Source organism: Sesamum indicum, linkage group LG5 (assembly GCF_026168435.1).
Source record: "Sesamum indicum cultivar Baizhima isolate 11 linkage group LG5, ASM2616843v1, whole genome shotgun sequence".
Lineage (NCBI taxonomy): Eukaryota > Viridiplantae > Streptophyta > Magnoliopsida > Lamiales > Pedaliaceae > Sesamum > Sesamum indicum.
This window is the reverse complement of record NC_142661.1, coordinates 15,606,546-15,623,839: the sequence shown is the minus strand read 5'-3', so window position 1 is coordinate 15,623,839 and position 17,294 is coordinate 15,606,546. Positions and strand designations below refer to the sequence as shown.

The 17,294-nt window shown below is 33.5% G+C and overlaps 3 protein-coding genes across 3 annotated transcripts; 1 reads left to right on the top strand and 2 right to left on the bottom strand.

The window, feature by feature from the left end:
- Window positions 1-7,300: 7,300 nt before the first annotated feature.
- On the bottom strand, window positions 7,301-8,305 carry LOC105162041 (mitochondrial import inner membrane translocase subunit TIM17-2). Its single transcript, XM_011079943.3, has one exon. It carries the CDS (start codon window positions 8,179-8,181, stop codon window positions 7,549-7,551), a length of 633 nt encoding a protein of 210 aa, XP_011078245.2. The 5' UTR covers window positions 8,182-8,305; the 3' UTR covers window positions 7,301-7,548.
- Window positions 8,306-9,861: 1,556 nt separating this feature from the next.
- On the top strand, window positions 9,862-11,819 carry LOC105162042 (tRNA/rRNA methyltransferase (SpoU) family protein). The gene has a single exon (XM_011079944.3). It carries the CDS (start codon window positions 10,165-10,167, stop codon window positions 11,713-11,715), a length of 1,551 nt encoding a protein of 516 aa, XP_011078246.1. The 5' UTR covers window positions 9,862-10,164; the 3' UTR covers window positions 11,716-11,819.
- A 1,787-nt stretch (window positions 11,820-13,606) lies between these two features.
- On the bottom strand, window positions 13,607-17,051 carry CB5LP (cytochrome B5-like protein). Its single transcript, XM_088880200.1, has 6 exons — window positions 16,867-17,051; window positions 15,357-15,454; window positions 15,204-15,244; window positions 14,365-14,442; window positions 14,140-14,231; window positions 13,607-13,922 (listed from the first exon to the last, which is right to left on the bottom strand). Exons 2-6 carry the CDS (start codon window positions 15,433-15,435, stop codon window positions 13,856-13,858), a joined length of 357 nt encoding a protein of 118 aa, XP_088736326.1. The 5' UTR covers window positions 15,436-15,454; window positions 16,867-17,051; the 3' UTR covers window positions 13,607-13,855.
- Window positions 17,052-17,294: the final 243 nt, after the last annotated feature.

Genomic DNA, 17,294 nt, shown 5'->3' with positions numbered 1-17,294 from the left:
AAAATTTATTAATTTACATTCAATGCTGCTTCCTTATACGTGTGGTATTCTTCATTCTGATTTTATTTTTTTTGGTATTTTCGGTACTATTTTATTTCTCTTATCTGAGGTGGGAGGGCCCTTCTTATGTCTACGATTGCCTATATAATCTTTGGGGTACGTTCTCTTATGCAATTAAATTAGTTTTATATTTCCACAAGTATTTTAATGTTTTGACAACGTGACTGTGAATTGATTTCTAGTCTCCTTGTGGTCGTGCAATGGGAAAAGACACTACTAAGATCTAAGGAGTTTTATCTTAAAGTCATCGTCATTCTTTAAAATCTGTACGTAGGAAAACAATTATGGCTTTAGGTCACCGACAAGTATCGTGACTCTCCATCGGTGCAACTTTTTTAATTTTTAAGTTTATTTCATTCATTGCCTTACTTTATGTAAAGTTATTTTGATATATGATTATAAACACAAATCATACAATTTTCACAACATATATTTGTATAAAAAGGTTTGAATTTGAATAAAAGAATTTCAAACGTTTTCATATTAAATAAAATTCATAAATATTTCGAAAAATATGAGTCGAAATATTTGAATTCTTCATGGTATGAAAATATCTAAACGAAATAAAAAAATCTAATATTAAAAATTAAAAAAAATATATTTTAAATCCATCAATCTAAATGAAATTGAGAGAAAATTGCATGGAACCAGGATGCATCACGGCGTCCAGAAACTACGAGGAAGGTTCCAAGTGGGAAAGATGCCATTTTAAACCTTAGAAAATAAAAATAAAATAAAAAGAAAATGGGCCGCCTTGGTGGAATGGAGGGAGGGTATTTCGTCTAAGCAAAATGGAGCACGACTTTGAATATATGGGCATCAGATCGCGTTGCCTTTGAATTCAACGTAAAGACTTAGATAGCGCATTTCCCCAAAGTCATACGCGCGTTTCTTCATTTCTTTATTTCACATCACTCCTTCCAGAACAATCATTTATATCTTATTATTATGAGAGAGTATTCTTTTGGCGTCTCATAATTTTTGTCTGCTATTTTGCTTTTTTACTTTTAAGTTTTTAATACTATTTCATTTTGTCAACCATTTTATTTTTTATTTTTTATTTCTTTATAATATATATTTATGTACTTTTAACTTTTTAAACTCGTAATTTCCTCTTCTCTCTCTTTTTAATATTAAAATTATAGAATTTAAATACATTTTTAAAAATAATAATTAATTTTTTAATTTATTGTGCATACTTATTTGAGCGCGCCATGCACATTAATTTTGATAAAGGCACCTAGTACTTGTCCAGTTCAATATATAGTAACTACATATAAAGTTGAATTAGTTATATTATATAGTAGTTGAAAACAAACACTCGATGCATGTGCAAATGTGCTATTTCATTAAAATTTATAATTTTTAACCAAAATATAATTGGGCAAAATAAAATAGAGGAAAGAAAATTCAAATATGAAGAGAAATATGGATGAACAGGATTATGAATGAATCAGAAGCAGTTACTTGAACATGGCAATTGAAGATACAAAATAAATTAATTAATTAATTATGGGTTTATTAAATGTATAAAAGCCTGTATGGGAAAAAAATATAGATAATGAGTGAAAGAAATATGGAGTAGTGGGTTGAAGGAAAAAAACGCATTCAGGGGTAAGTTATTATTCTAACCCAATTTTATTTTAAGAGAAAAAATGAATTAAGGGGTAAATTTAAATGGTCAAAAATTGGTGCGACAATAGGGTTTTATTATTATTCATTTTTATAATAGTATAGATCATAGAGAAGAAAGGTTAAATGAAAAAAAAAGGGATAATTACACTCCGAGGTTTTATATAATTACACATAAATTCTTAGTGGTTTGAAAAATCACAAACTAACATTTCTGATGTTTGCTTTCGTCTAACAAAGTAAGTCCTCCCATTAGTCAAAATTCATAATTTGCTGATATTAACAAAAAAACTGATATAAAAATTTATATTTACACTCGAATCGATTAACTTATTATTGACTTATTGCAGGTCAAATAATTTTTTTCTTAATAAATTATCCTTATTACGGTGAAGATATATTTCTTCTCATGAATTAACGAGTGAAGACGTATGAGGGTAATTTGTTCATAAAAAATATTTATCTGACCTGCAATAAATCAATAATAAGTCAATTGGAGGTAAATATAGATATTTTTTAAATTTTTTGTCATATAAACAAATTCGATGAATTTGAACTAACAAAAAGACTTATTTGTTAAATGAAAATAAATCTCAGGTGTACTGTATGTAATTTTTCAAACTATATATGGTTTATGAATAATTATACTAAATTTTAGGAGAGGGGAGTGTAATTATCACAAAAAAATAACTATAAAAAAATAGTGAGAGGGTGGAAGTTAGATAAAATAAAAAATTAAATATAAGAAAAAATTACAAAATAGCAAACCTAAAGCCCTTCTCCCTGCTGACAATTAGTCTATCTATTTCATTATGAACTTGTTCTTGGCAGACACTTCACATCAGCAATTGTCCCTACCCTGCAGAAAATAGGAGGAAGGTAATGGTTTGTATTTCTTTGTTCACCAAAATTACTACTTTAGTCCTATAAGAATAGCTAATTTGTCGACGCACGTGTTTTGGTGTTTGAATCAAATCTAGATAAATTGTAAACTTAGTCCCAGGAGCTGGACGTGACCGTTAGTTCACTTGACAAAATTTGCATTTTTGATAAGGATGTTTTCATATATATAATTCCAAATTCTTCGAGCTCAATAAAATATATTTAGGCTCGTATGCGAAAACTTGTATTTTTATAGAGGTAATTTTTGTAAAAAGGAGTTGAAAGTTGTAGTAGAATTAAAAGTGGATATTATTTATAAAAAAAAAATAAAAAGCAGACAAAAATTAAATTGGCTATTATTTGGGAAAAAATTCACTTTAAAAACAAACTTAATTGATTAAAAACTATTTTGTCTCCATTTATTAGAAAGATGTTATATTTGCTTCTATTTGCACTTTTTATTTGTCAATTATAATTATTTTGACACAGTAAATAATAAGTTTTATTTCAATTAGTACATTTTATATTTAATTTTTTAAAAATATTAATAAAAAAGTTAATATTGAATTTAATAATGCTCCCACTAAGTAATATAAATGTTGATTCATGCACAATAATTAAACTTGTATAATTGTAAAAAATAATGTTTTATTAATTCATCATAGACATCTAATTTATACGTGTTTATGATATAAGAATAATATAATTAGATATTATAGAAAATAAAATTGATTTGGGTAGAAATATGTGATTTGTCCGGTGTACGTCCCAAGGTCGCAGCAGTTCTCCAAAATATCGAAATGGGCTCTGAGAAGAAACAAGAACATGAGGCTAGTCGGGAGCATCCCCGATTAAGACCTTGGACGCTCAAGTCAGTTCGAGTTCGAGATGTAAAGTAAGCGATCTTAAGCAATAAATAAAGTAAAAAGCAATAAATGAGTCATACCATAAATGCTCTGAAAAGAAGGTATTTATAGGCCTAAATGTACTTCTCCAAATGGGCCACGTGTTATCATCTTAAAACCCATGTTGTCAAAGACTGTACAGCCAGACATTAGACATGTCAATCGAGTCCCGACGCCGGGTAGATAGAGCGGGTCGGGTGATGCAATCCATCCCGATTAGTAACACGCGGATCCTGAGGTATTTTTGTTGTTTCTGCCCCAATTTGATATGTAAAAGTATAAATTTAATTATTGTTAAATTATTCGAATTATTTAAAATTTTTAATATCAACTTTAAATATATAATTTTAAGAATAAATTAAAAATGATAAAATTAAATTACGATTGTTATAACGAGGATAAAATCGTAAAAAATAAAGTTGAATTCATTTAATTTAAAAAAAAAAGTCAAAGCAACTAGAAGCGCCCTTAGGGAGTGTTTGCAAGCGCTTTAAAAAAGTGTTTTTTAGCTTCTAGCTTAAAAAGAATACTTTTGAAATATTTGGGGTGTCAACCTCTAATTGCTTTGGTTTTTTTAAATAAATATAAATTTATTTTGACTACTTTACCCTTATTATAAAATTCTTAATTCAATTTTATTGTTTTTATTTTTTAAAAAAAATTATATATTTAAAGTTGATTTCATAGTTTTCAAACAATTTGAATTTTAACTATAATTAAACTTACACATTTACATATTTAATATTTTAAGTTTTTTTTTTTTGGGGGAGAAGGTGAATTTCATAAAAGTAAAAGAGGTACATAGGATACAAACAAGCTCACAAGAGCAGCAGTGAGGCCTCAGCCTTACATTCAGTACCATGGAATTTTTTTCTAATTCTAAACAAAGCTATAGTTTGTAAATTCAGAGGTAATCCTTCACTAAAAATTTTAAATTTAGGCTGATCCAAAATCAGACGTACTAGTCCTTCAGGCCGCCTATTACGCTCCTAATGGGGAATACCCTAAAATCCGACAAAAGGACAAACTACTCCTAATGAAGGGCAATTTTGTAAAAGCAGACCAAGGTCCACGCATCCAGTGTTGGGTCGGGTTCTGGGAAACCCGGTCCAACTCTGTAACCCGTTCCACATACCGGACAAAGCAGAATTGTTCAATTAGAAGTATTGATATGTTGGATTACGACACGTGGCCCATACAACAATGTACATTTGAGCTTTATAAATAGCTCGATACACATCATTTGAGGTAATTAGCATTTTGTTATTTTCGACCTTACTTTTCGTTAATCGTATATTTTTATCTCGACCAAACTAACTTGAGCGTCGGAGCATCTTTGTTGGGAATGAACCCGACGAGCCTGATGTTATTATTTTTCATTCTCAAGACTCAATACCGACCTAGAAAGACTATATAGCTGACATTAGAATCGTCCAACAAAATCGTATATTTCGAGCTAGATCAGCTCCATCCAAAGATGATAGACAAGAGAAGCAAGAACTGCTCCTGCTGCCGCATTGAGGAGGTGTTTCCCCGCCACCCTCGCCTACCACTTTGTATTTCCTTCTTCCAAGTCCCACCCATCCACTCAAATTTGATTTCCACTTTAAGTTTTTTAAGTCTTAGGTGCTATATCATCTAATTATAGTATTCCTATCATATACTATTATTTGATTAATTAATAAACTGATTCTTTTAACAATCATGCAAGTTTAAATATTGTTATGAAATCAATAATTATATTACTCGGTGGAAGCATTATTAAATTAAACACATCTTTTAAACATTTTTCAAAACAAAAATAAGAAACACTAATTGAAATGGAACTTTTGATTCTTTGTGGAAAACTAATTTTTAGTGACAAACGACAAGAGAAATAATAAGCAAAAAAAATAATATTTCTTTAACATATGGAGACAAAACAGTTTTTTATCAAAACATGACAATGAGATCATTTTTTCTTTATTTAACAACAATAGATATATTGTTATGTTCTAAAGGAATACTCATTTAACTTCGAATTGTTTTTTTTATCCTAATATAATGCTTGAATATTTATCTTAAAAAATTAAAAAATATAAACAAATATCATCTAGTAAAAAATTTTACTGCAGAAAAAATGATAATATAAAATAACTATGATAAAAATAAATAATTTTAAAAGAGAATATTTGGAATAGGAGAAAGAGAACAAAAATATATTAAGTAAAAAAAATAACTATTTAGAGAAATAATCTTTACCACTTGCAGATAGTAGAGAAAATGTGAAAGTGGGTGAAAAAAACACCAACAGAGTACTTTCCGTTAATATAAGTATAAATCATTACTTTTCTATCATAATTTTTTTCCATATAATTCTTCTACAACTTAGAAGTCTATACCACATTATTTTAAACTTTAAAATAAACTTATGGCTTTTATTAGATGCGGAGCATACGCTCTATGCGTCATGGCTTGCACCCATCAAAGTTCATAGACCTCGGCTTTCGCATTTAAAGCGGAAACAAAGGAAAAATTATTGAACAGACAAATCCCATGAGCAGCCCAACTGTGCGTGACTGATTACAAGAAGTGAACGAAGGAAAAGAAATGTAATGAGTTTTGAGCTGGTTAGAACAAATTAGAGATGTTCAACAGGTAACTTGAAGTGCTGCGTAGCGTTCAAAGAGAAATGTGAAAAAGAAACAGTGACGGATTTTCAGCTCAGGCAGTTTTGCCAGTTTCCATAAATATACTACATGTACAGTACTACATTAGCTTATGGCTCCATAGTCTATTATATAAGCAATACAGGACTACATAAAATAGTAGCAGAGAACGGTGTCTTCCCATCTCAGGAGACACAACTTCTCTCAAGAGAAGAAATAAGTATAACTGAAGTTTGTATCAGGGAACCAACTTCCTTTCTTTTTCTTTGATTTAGAGTAGCCAACGTCACAACAAACAGTACAAGGCAAGACAAAAGTGGAATAAGTCCAGTTGAACATGGGAAATGCCTACTTGACCAGATCACGGCCAGTTCCCTTACTAGTTCTAGGAAGGAATTCTAAGTTCCACACAGTTCAGTTTCTCTATAACTTTTCAATGTCCTTTCTTCCAGTTCATGTGTATCAACAGCTTCAGGCAATCAGTTTCAAGAGCTTCACATCCATCTACTGAATAGTAGCTCCATTTGAACTTGTTTTTCTTTCTAATGAATCCTATGCTACATTTGTATTATTCTCGTAATCTTGCTAGCGAATAAAGTAAGCAAACAAGCAAAAACATGAAAAGATAAACTTATTTCGTTCATCAATTCCAACAGCAGGAGACACAAAATCAACAGGGAAAACTTGTACCCCCAAAACTACTATCACCTGATATTTAGATTGGACATTTGGCAGCCTCAAGAAAGCAGTTTGACCATGAAGGAGAGCAGAATTAAAATGACTGAGGACTAACAAAAAAATTTAATAAGCATTAATCTCAACAGACGGAGCATGCCATCTCAAACCTTTGAGGCATCTTAAGTTTCCAGGCATTATTACATCAGTAAATAGAACCAGAGAAGATTTGGCAATCTCCAAATTGCCCATGTAAACACCAGCCAAGAAAGGGAGCCGAAAACAAGAAAATCCGCTTGCGTGAAAAATAAGTGATAAACATTTCAATTAGACTAATATTCATCTTTGAGAGTCTTTTGATCAGAACAGGAGTAAACAGAATAGAGCAACACACTAAAATAATAGGACAACAATGGATTCTCTAAAAATCGTTCTGTAAAGCAGAAAACAAAATATCAACAATTTCAACATGAGTTCAATAGATCAGGAATCCCGCTCTTCTGATCAAGCATCAATCGTATTTTCTCCATCCAAAATTTATGTAAATATTCAAAAACATTTATACACGAATATTATGTCAATTCATTACCTTGAACATGTTATTCTACAAAAACATCACTACTAGGCCATTATCATGGTCAGTACCCGAAATTGCGAGATCACAGATTTTCAGTTCCATGCCACCAACACCCAACTCCAAGAACATGTCAATCTTAAACAAAAGACACAAATAAAGCAAAAATCTCTTACTTGAACTCAAATGTTGGTGGGATCGGCGAGTCAAAGCTCTCCAGAATCTCCGTCTTCACTCCAGTACCACTCTTCTTCTCCTCTTCGTTCCCGGCGCCAAACAAGCCTCCAAACCAAGAAGACGAAGACGCAGCTGGAGCGGGCGCCGCCTCCTGCGGCATCCCGTGGGCCCCAGCTGGAAGATCCTCAACAAAAATCGGCGCCTCCTGCGGAGCACTCATAACTTTATTTAACATAATCCCTGCCCCCTCAATAAGAGCCAACAGAACACCCCCGAAAAGCGCAGAACGGGAGGCGGCGCCCATCCCTTGCCGCATCTGGAGGAACCCACCTGTCGCGGCACCTGCGATAATAGAGTTCCACGGATCCTCTTTCTGCCTGACATAGACCATGGAGCAGTCAAAGACAGAGAAGAGACCGCCCCACACGGCAAAGCTGCCGCCGATGCGTGGAGCGTTCATACGCACGGCCTGAGAGCCGCCGACGAGGCGTGTACCCTTGGGCGAGTTGTAGACGCCCTTGAGGAAGTGGAAGGCGGAGCCGCCAACGGCGCCCATCCCAAAGGCGCCGCCGATGTCATCAAGAATCCGGTCGGGGCATGGCTCGCGGGAGGTCTCTGGAGTTCCCATTTTCTACTATTATTTAAATTTTCCCCTCAATTTGTGACTGGTTTTACGAGGAAGAGGAGAAGGGTTTTGGGAGGGTTTTGTGGCCGGTTTTGTTGGGCGAAGAACTTGGGGAAGGGTTTACCTCACCCTCATATTTATGTCACAATTACATAATTAATTAATATACAATAAAATAGTTCTATTATTTAAATTCATATTTTATAATTGATTATATAACTAAAATTATGATTAAACTTAGAAACTTACCTTATTTTGAAGATTAAGAAGAAATTAAATTTTTAATTAATATGAATAATGTGTAGTTTTAGATGAAAAAAATTAGTTGTGGAGTTTTATTTTTTTAATTGCAAATGATAAAATATTATTAATTAAAATAAATCGATTACAATCATTTCAGTCGAATGTAAATATTTAAAAAATATAATTTCAACAATCACATCATGATCAATAATATAAAATAAATTAAATTTAAACTATAATTACTATTACAGAAGACAACATCCTACGGAAAATTAAATGTGCACTCGAAACAAAGATTTTAGAGGGTGTTTGGCTATCTTACAAGTAACTCTTTTTATAAGATCTTGTAAGCAATATAAACTTAACATGTAAGATAAAAATACCCTTATTCACATACACTGTCTTTCTCTCTCACACACACCCCCGACACACTCTCCTCAGTCTCTCTCTCTAGGATTTAATTTTTTTTCTATTTAATTTTTTTAATATTAAAAAAAAAGAAAATACTTTATTATTTAATAATACATTATTATAGTTAAATAAAATAAAATTAGCATTGATATTATATTTACTGAAAAATATAAATTCAAAGTATTATAAATTATGCTACTAAAAATAATCATTGCATTAATTAAAAAATAACAATTATATATATACTAATATTCGAGTAGCATAAATGTGTATATATATATATAATATTTTTATTTAAAAATTTAGGTAAAAATTCGTCATATTTTTTGTTATCGTAAAAAGATAATCTATTAAATTTTTATTTGGAATTAAACTAATGTGTACTATTTATAACAGCGTTTTAGAATTTTATAAAATAAAATACGTTAAGAAATAACAACTTGTTTGATTCTAATGGTATCAATTAAAAATCTTATTATGCCAAACACCCTAATATCTTTAAGTTTTAATATTTTATTTTATCCAAATACTTTAATAGCTTATTTTAAAATAGGATTCAACATCTTATAAGCTCCTAAAATATGTTACGAGATGGGAATTTATAAGATGATTTAAAAAAGTTTAGTCCTTAATTTGCATAATGGCAGGGCTAAATGGACATCATTTGGTAATTGAATTATTATTTTTTTGAAGTTCTTTTATAAGAATTTTGGACAAATTATGAGTATAAAGGGGCATAAAAGATATAATTTTATGTGTAAAAACTTATATTATTCCAAAGTATTAAGCATATCTGTAAAAATAAGTTCTTTTACTTACTTTTAAAATATTGCAATTATGAATGTGTCATTAATATGACATTTTAAAACTTTTAGTGTATTTACATATTCTTATTGATTTTCTTAAAAATATAATTTAATATTTTATAAAGTTATATATATTTTTTGCTAAATATTCTCAAATAAATCTAACCACTTTGCCCTCCAGATTAAAAATAGTCTTGTACACTGGGGCATACGACGTCGTACTGTGTCTTGCTAAACAACTTCTTTTTCCCTCTGAGTAGCCTCACCCTCAGAGGTGAGAACGCAGATAAACCCCTACAAACTCCCCGAGGGAGAAACCCAACGCCGTCATGGCCATTGCCTTCGGTACAGCAACGTATGGATCAATTCATATCAAACACTGATGCCCTGGCCTGTTTCTTTTTCTCTTCATTTGGATTGTATCAGTATAAGTTGTGAATTTGACTGTTTTTGAGTGAGAATTCGTAGTGTATTCATCTATCAAACAGTGAGTTCCTGAAGCTTATCACTCTTGACGCTCTTGAATATGGCGAAACCCGGAGCATTGCCTTTAGCTCTTATGATTTCTTCGCGGCCCACAAAAATGGCGAAGCAATTTAACGCTCCAAAGCCACTTTCTCTGCCCGTTGGCTGCCATTTAGTTCTTTGGTGCAATAAAAATACCCCAGAAGGATTTCAATTTTTGGGAGCTAGAAATTGTTTGAGAAGTTGTTTGTTGAATTATTCACTATTGGTAGCCAGAAGTTTTTCCAGTTCAATTTCGAAGAAGGTGGGTGAAAGAAGCGGAAAGCACCTTCCTTGGTTAGCTGCGTCTACGGAAAGGGAACAACGAAGAGTTGGGAAGAATGAAATAAGTAAAGGGGTTAGGTCTTCTTGGGAGGAATCAGCAGAAAAGTTTCTGAAAGGCGGTGCATCCACGGTGGAAATTAGAGAAACTCGTAAATTTGGGAGTAGGAGGGATGAGTTCAGGAATAAAGATAATATTCGTAGTGAAGATGAACAAGAGGAGGAGGAGGAGGTTGAGGTTGTTAATGATCCGAGATGGTACAAGATAAGAAATAGGTTCGAAAACTTCGTGGAGGCAAAACCAGGGTCTGATAGAGCGGAGGTCAGGAGATGGAATAAGCAAGAAAGTTGGGGTAGGAAGACATGGAAAGAAGCAAAGGAATCTACAGTGCCAAAAATAGTTGGAGAGGGGATATATGGAGTTGGTCCGGTTTTGGCTGCACTTTCAGCTGGACGAAGAGAATTCTATGCACTGTATGTTCAGGAAGGTTTGGATCTGACTGTGAATAATAAGAAAAAGAAGGACAAGAAAGGTTTCGAGAAAGTTTTAAAGATGGCGGAAAAGATTGGATTGAGCAAAAAAGAGGTATCCAAGCATGATCTGAACATGGTTGCTGATAATAGACCTCACCAGGGGTTGGTTCTGGATGCTTCGCCTCTGGAAATGGTTGGTATAAAGGAGTTGGAACCTGTTTCTTTTGAGGGAGAAAAGGGGCCTCTTTGGTTGGCGTTGGATGAGGTTACTGATCCTCAGAATTTGGGGGCTATAATTCGTTCTGCTTACTTCTTTGGAGCTTCTGGAGTAGTGTTGTGTGCTAAGAATTCAGCTCCGTTGAGTGGAGTTGTGAGCAAAGCCAGTGCAGGCTCTCTTGAACTAATGGAGCTTAGATCTTGCAAGAATATGATGCAGTTCCTGGCATCGTCAGCTGGAAATGGATGGCGGGTTCTAGGTGGCTCAGTTTCACCTAGAGCTATACCTTTGAGTGAGGTTGTGCCCGGTGCTCCCACAATTCTGGTGCTGGGTAGTGAAGGCACTGGCTTGAGACCATTGGTGGAGAGAGCCTGCACTGAGTTAATTAGAATTCCTGGAAATTTCCCAGTCAATTTTATTATGACAGGAGATGAAGACGTTGACACCGTTGAGAATCCAGGTCAAGAGTTCAGATCCTTCTTGGCAGTGGAGAGCTTGAACGTAAGTGTTGCAGCCGGTGTTCTGCTCAATCACTTGATTGGAAGTAACTATAGTGACTCTGGTTGTATAGAAGAAAATCAAACAGGCGTAATTGAATGAAATACTCTGGTATAAGCTAAAACTTGTGTTATGTTATTCCATTACACATAATTTATGCTTTTATTTTGTCTTATTGCAATATATGATTTTCCTCTCTCTGTTAAGAGTTTGTGGGACTTTTCATTCCAAGTCAGAACAGCTGCCTCAAACTCAAACAGGCACATATAAAAGTTAAAGAATAATGTTTTTCCTTGTTATGATCACATGTTGGTATCATCAATCCTTAGTTTTTCTTTCAAGTAAAACATGTTAGTAATAGATGATTACTTGTGGTTTCTTTCAATCAGTTCATTTTGGTTTAAAGGATAGTATTTACCTCTTTATATTCTGAATCTGGTTTCCTCTTTTCTCTATATTAGAAATACACATTATCAATGAAATTGCTCCTCTCTACCTTATTACGAATCAATCAGTAGTTTTTCCATTATATCTGAACTACAGAATACTGTCCGGATGTGAATATAAATTCATTACGCTTGACTTTCAGTCAGTTCTCTAATAAGAATACCTCTAGTTCAAATTCTGCTCATGTTGAAAAGTTTGATTTGGTCTTTTCTCTTGAATATTTGGCTCCTTTAGAATGTTATGTACTAAAAGGTGATTGGTTCATACTTATCTTTCTCTTTGTTATTCTAACTAATACTTAATTTGTGCAATGTCAAATATCAGAATAATTGACTTGAGTCTAATATTTTGGATAAATTAAATTGACACCTCGTCAGCTTATATCCAAATACAACACTCCATGTATTTTGCGAAATTACAAGGAGTGCTAGGGTAGTGTATTGAAGGTGTTTTTGTGTAAGCATTTGTCTCTGAATGAGGTGTCTATTTATAATTACAATGCCAATCTCAATTGATGTACTTATAATTTACAAAGAGCAGGGCCATTTGTGCATGGATGCTTGTGTATCTTGACCTAATTTCGAAGGTGTATATAATTTGCCTAATACTTTTTGCTTTCAATTTGGAATATAAAGAATTTTCATGCAAATTTTGGAGACAATAAATTTTGGGAAACAAGCTCAGTGGCCGGTTCCGGTTCTGGACTAGTTATATAAACCTACTAAAAAACAGACGTGTAGTAATTGGAATTTTAGATTTGGGTTTGTTTTTGCTGTCCCCTAAAACAATACGAAAAACTTTCAAAATCTTTTAGAAAACAATACCAAGTACTCATCATATTTTTCAGTACACCTTCTGAGATATAACCTCGCCTCAGATAGAATTTGGCCAAATTTGAAGCAAATTTATTTCACTTGTTAATACATAATATGGTTAGTGGTCAATTTAGAGATACTGTTTGTCGGAAGTCACCAATCACATAGTAAAAATATTGAACTTGGAATGCAAACACAAACTGAATCTGGATATGGTTTTCCATAAAAATAGAGAAAGAATTCATCTTCTCTAGCAGACTCAGATAGGCAAGTAAAACACATAATCCATTGCTGTAACTTTACATGGACAACAAACAGGCTCAAGTGTGATTAATAAAAACCCTGCTGATTTGAGGACGGCAATGCGGAGTCCAGCCACACAACACTGTCATTTGTTCAGGAAAGCGCATAGCTAAGCACAGAATATTACTTCTATCATCTACTCTTCTTACTTTCTGTTTAGAGATTAGCAAGGCAAATGTGTAGAATAATCACTTCCCACGTACTTCTAGCCGTGCTTGTGTACCTCAACATATCTAGATGCCCCTGAAGGAGAATAGCATGTAGCAACTTTGAAACTAGGGGAAAATAGGAAGTGTGTCCTTATTATGGGTCCAGACTACAGTATCATATCATACTTCGATCAACAAAATGGACTTTGTTAGGCTCTTGTGAAATATTAATCATAGTCACGCACTCTTATTTTGGGAACATAAAAAGAATAAACTCCATGATCAAACTGCCAATTATAGAATAGGCCAGAAATCTGATTTTTCACGTCAATTCTTAGTTTTGATTCCACCAGTGTTAGAAGTTCCAAAAATAAATGCCAGAAAATTAATCCAAGAATGTTGGGAAGTATAAATGTTCGCAAAATTTTCATTGTGCATCAAAAGGATTGAGCCTAGAAAAGCACATTCATAATTGGCAAATGTAGTCGTCATCCTGGACAATGAACCCGGATAATGAATGACATTCAATTACTTCACCAGCTCTCCAATGCAAAAGTCCTCAATCATGTCAAAGACACGGGTAGCATGTTGTGGCCTGTCAAAAAATGAAATGGACTGCCAAGTTATGATTCAAGAATCTAGGCAACGCAGCTAATGTTGAAAAGAGTAGAAATCATGAAGTCAGGCAACGTTGAAGGTGAGCCACATTAGTAGCAGACTACAGTAGTACGATCCCACAGTCAATCAACTGATGGCTTCATCTAAATGTGAAAACAGACAGTGGAAGGGCAGTCAGTGTCAGAAACACCTACCCAAAAAACCCTTCAGTAGAATCATCACCAGCATGTGTTAGGATGGCATCACCACCAGGGTGTTCTTCTACATAAGACGTAACATCATACACCTGGAAGCTCAGCAAATCAAGCATGCAGAAAGTTAATACAGTAGTCATAGGAAATGTGACATTGGAACCTTTCTTTTTCATAATAAAACACATTATATGAGAATATTTCGCAGATTGAATTCCAAAAAGGAACCTTGTCTTTTATGATGATCCAACAGTCAGTCCTCTTGTTGTGCAATGAAACTTCGGCTTTGGTGTATGCTTTCGATGCCTAAGAATATAGTAATCAGGATGATCAGAAAGACAGTAGCAAACAGTAGCATGTGCCATATCCCTAAAAAAATGTACTTTACTGAAAGATGAGGTCATGTCATCCAAAATTCTTCTTATTTGATCTATAAACGAATACCAGAAAATTTTATATATAGGAAAACAGAGTGTCTGTGAACTAGATAAATTGTACTCCAACTACCTTTCATAAATCATAGTAATTCAATACTAGGTATACTTGGAAAGTGGAATATATTCAAAAGACGAGATCTTTACAATTTGACCCTTTATATTATCATGATGGAATCAAGAAAAGTAAAACCTGGACTTTGTATCCAATTGGTTGACAATGCAGCATAAATCAGTATTCACGCTCTCAATGAAAGCATAGCAACATTTCAAATACCCAAGTTATATGAACTAGTTTATCATATGTGCAGTTCCCTTCATTCTCTTGTGCACTTTCAGTTTGAATATGTTGAGTACATGATAATTGAATTAATTGATTGTGAAAGAGAAAATTGAAATCTTAAAACAAAAACTCAATCATATCCATAGAGAAATATATTTTTTTAGTCTTTTTGAACTTTAAAAGTAGCAACTTAAACATGTCACTGCAAATTCAACCAAAAAATGTGTATTTTTCATTTCTAACTAGAAACATAAACATGTGCACAAATATCCAAACGAAACAGACAAGTAATCCTAAATTTCATAAAAGGAGAATGCACATTTGGATCGAGTATGGAAACTTTAAAGTACCTTAGGACTAACATTATTTGACTGTGCAATTTTTCCATGATCTGCATTCCACCAAATTCAATCAATATAACCGAAATAGTAGAAGACCAGACACAACTGCTGCACTTGCAACATTTCCTCATTGATCAGTGTACGAAAAACATAGAAACTAACCAGATTTACGCAGGCGGGGAATTACTATAAGAATGCCCAATAAAAACCCCAAAAGCGATGTCACAACTAATAGATCCATATCCCAGCTTCCAGCTTATCTGCTCCCAAATTGGAATCACAACAAAACAAAAATGAGAAAGGAAAAGCTAAAGCCCAATTCAAAAAACCCACAATCCATACAGCAAAAATGCATTGAAAAGTTAGAAAGAAGAAGACGCAAATTACACAGAGAAGTCGGAGCCAAATGAACCCATCTGGTTTACAAAGTAACAAAAGGCACTGAACGACGTGGGTTCGTGACTGAGGGAGAGAGAAACAGAAAACAGAGGAAGAGAATGAATTAGGATTAACCTGAGGTGAAAAAACAAAAGGTAATCTAAGCACACTGGTTGTGCTCGCCTGGAGAGTAACGCAGTAGCTTGGCCAGAGCTATTAGTTTCATGTGGATGGAAGGAACGACGCCCGACATTCTCCGTTTAAGTACGTCTGAGTTCAGTTCCAATCAGTGTATCGGTAACGTTTGGGTAATTGTTATTTTGTACCCTTGAATTATAGTCAATTGGCAAATTGCACCATAAAATGATGAAAATGGCAAATTGCACCCTTTAATTATGGACATCTTGACACTTTATCGCCTCAAAATTGCAAACTGGAGAAGCGATTCCTCTTGAATTTCAGGAGAAGAATTCTCTTTGGGATCAAATATATATTGATTCGTGTGATGTCATAAAATTACTTATTACGTATAATTACACATTTAGTTTACATAAATAAAATTCAATATTTATATCAGCTTCAATCTTACAATTTTAATTTATGGATAATGTATCCCATTAAGAGGTGGGATTAACTTAGGGCTGTCAACGAGTCGAGCTCGAGTCGAGCTCGACCATTTTTGTCGAACTCGAGCTCGAGCTCGACTCTGTGATTTAGAGCTCGAGCTCGAGCTCGACGAGCTCGCCCAGGTAGAGCTCGAGCTCGAGCTCGACGCAGTATATTTGAGCTCGAACTCGAGCTCGAACTCGAGCTCGATTTGTCGAGCTCGAGCTTGAGCTGTCGAGCTCGAGTTCCAGCTCGAGCTCGAGCACTTGTTCCAGAAAATTGTAGCAGAAAAATTTAACATTGCAGCAGAATGGAGGTGGGAAGGAGAGAAGAAAGAGACGATAGGAAATTCAGAAATGTTACCTTTTACAACATTACAACTCTTTTACAAATAACTCTCAAAGCAAACAAAAGTGTAAGGAACTAAGGCTGGAAAGGAATCTAACAACAAGAATTAAACAAATCCCCTAAAAACACAACCTAACCCAAGAAAAAAAATTAAAGACGATGCTAAAAACACACCCAAATCCAAGAAAAAAAATCCCCCTAAAAACCCAAGAAAAACAAGAATTAAACAAATCCCCTAAAAACACAACCAAACCCAAGAAAAAAAATTAAAGAAGATGCTAAAAAGACACCCAAACCCAAGAAAAAGAAGAACGAGCAAAATGCAACAGAGAAGGATTACCTTAAAGCAGTACTCGTCGCCGTCCTCGTTGCCGACTTACCGTCCTTGTTGCCGTGAGTTTGGGACTAGGGTTCTAAGAGATGGGTTTGGGGAAGAATTGAGAATTTGAGAGGAGAGAATGGGGAAGAAGCAGAAAGAGAGAAAGAAAAGAGGAAGAAGAAACGAAAACAAGAGAGAGAAAGTGATGGGTTTTGATTTTGACTTTTTGTATTACTATTATTATTATTATTATTATTATTATTATTATTATTATTATTACAACTATTATTATTATTATTATTACAACTATTATTATTATTATTATTATTACTACTACAACTATTATTATTATTATTATTATTACAACTATTATTATTATTATTATCATTACAACTATTATTATTATTATTATTATTATTATTAGTATTACTACAACTATTATTATTATT

Bases quoted from the DNA above. Each gene is read 5' to 3' on its own strand.
- LOC105162041 (XM_011079943.3), bottom strand. From the start codon at position 8,181: ATGGGAACTCCAGAGACCTCCCGCGAGCCATGCCCCGACCGGATTCTT.
- LOC105162042 (XM_011079944.3), top strand. From the start codon at position 10,165: ATGGCGAAACCCGGAGCATTGCCTTTAGCTCTTATGATTTCTTCGCGG.
- CB5LP (XM_088880200.1), bottom strand. From the start codon at position 15,435: ATGGATCTATTAGTTGTGACATCGCTTTTGGGGTTTTTATTGGGCATT. The intron at 14,232-14,364 runs GTTCCTTTTTGG...CTGAGCTTCCAG, and splicing joins GGATCATCATAAAAGACAAG to GTGTATGATGTTACGTCTTA. The intron at 13,923-14,139 runs GTAGGTGTTTCT...ATTTTTTGACAG, and splicing joins TCTACTGAAGGGTTTTTTGG to GCCACAACATGCTACCCGTG.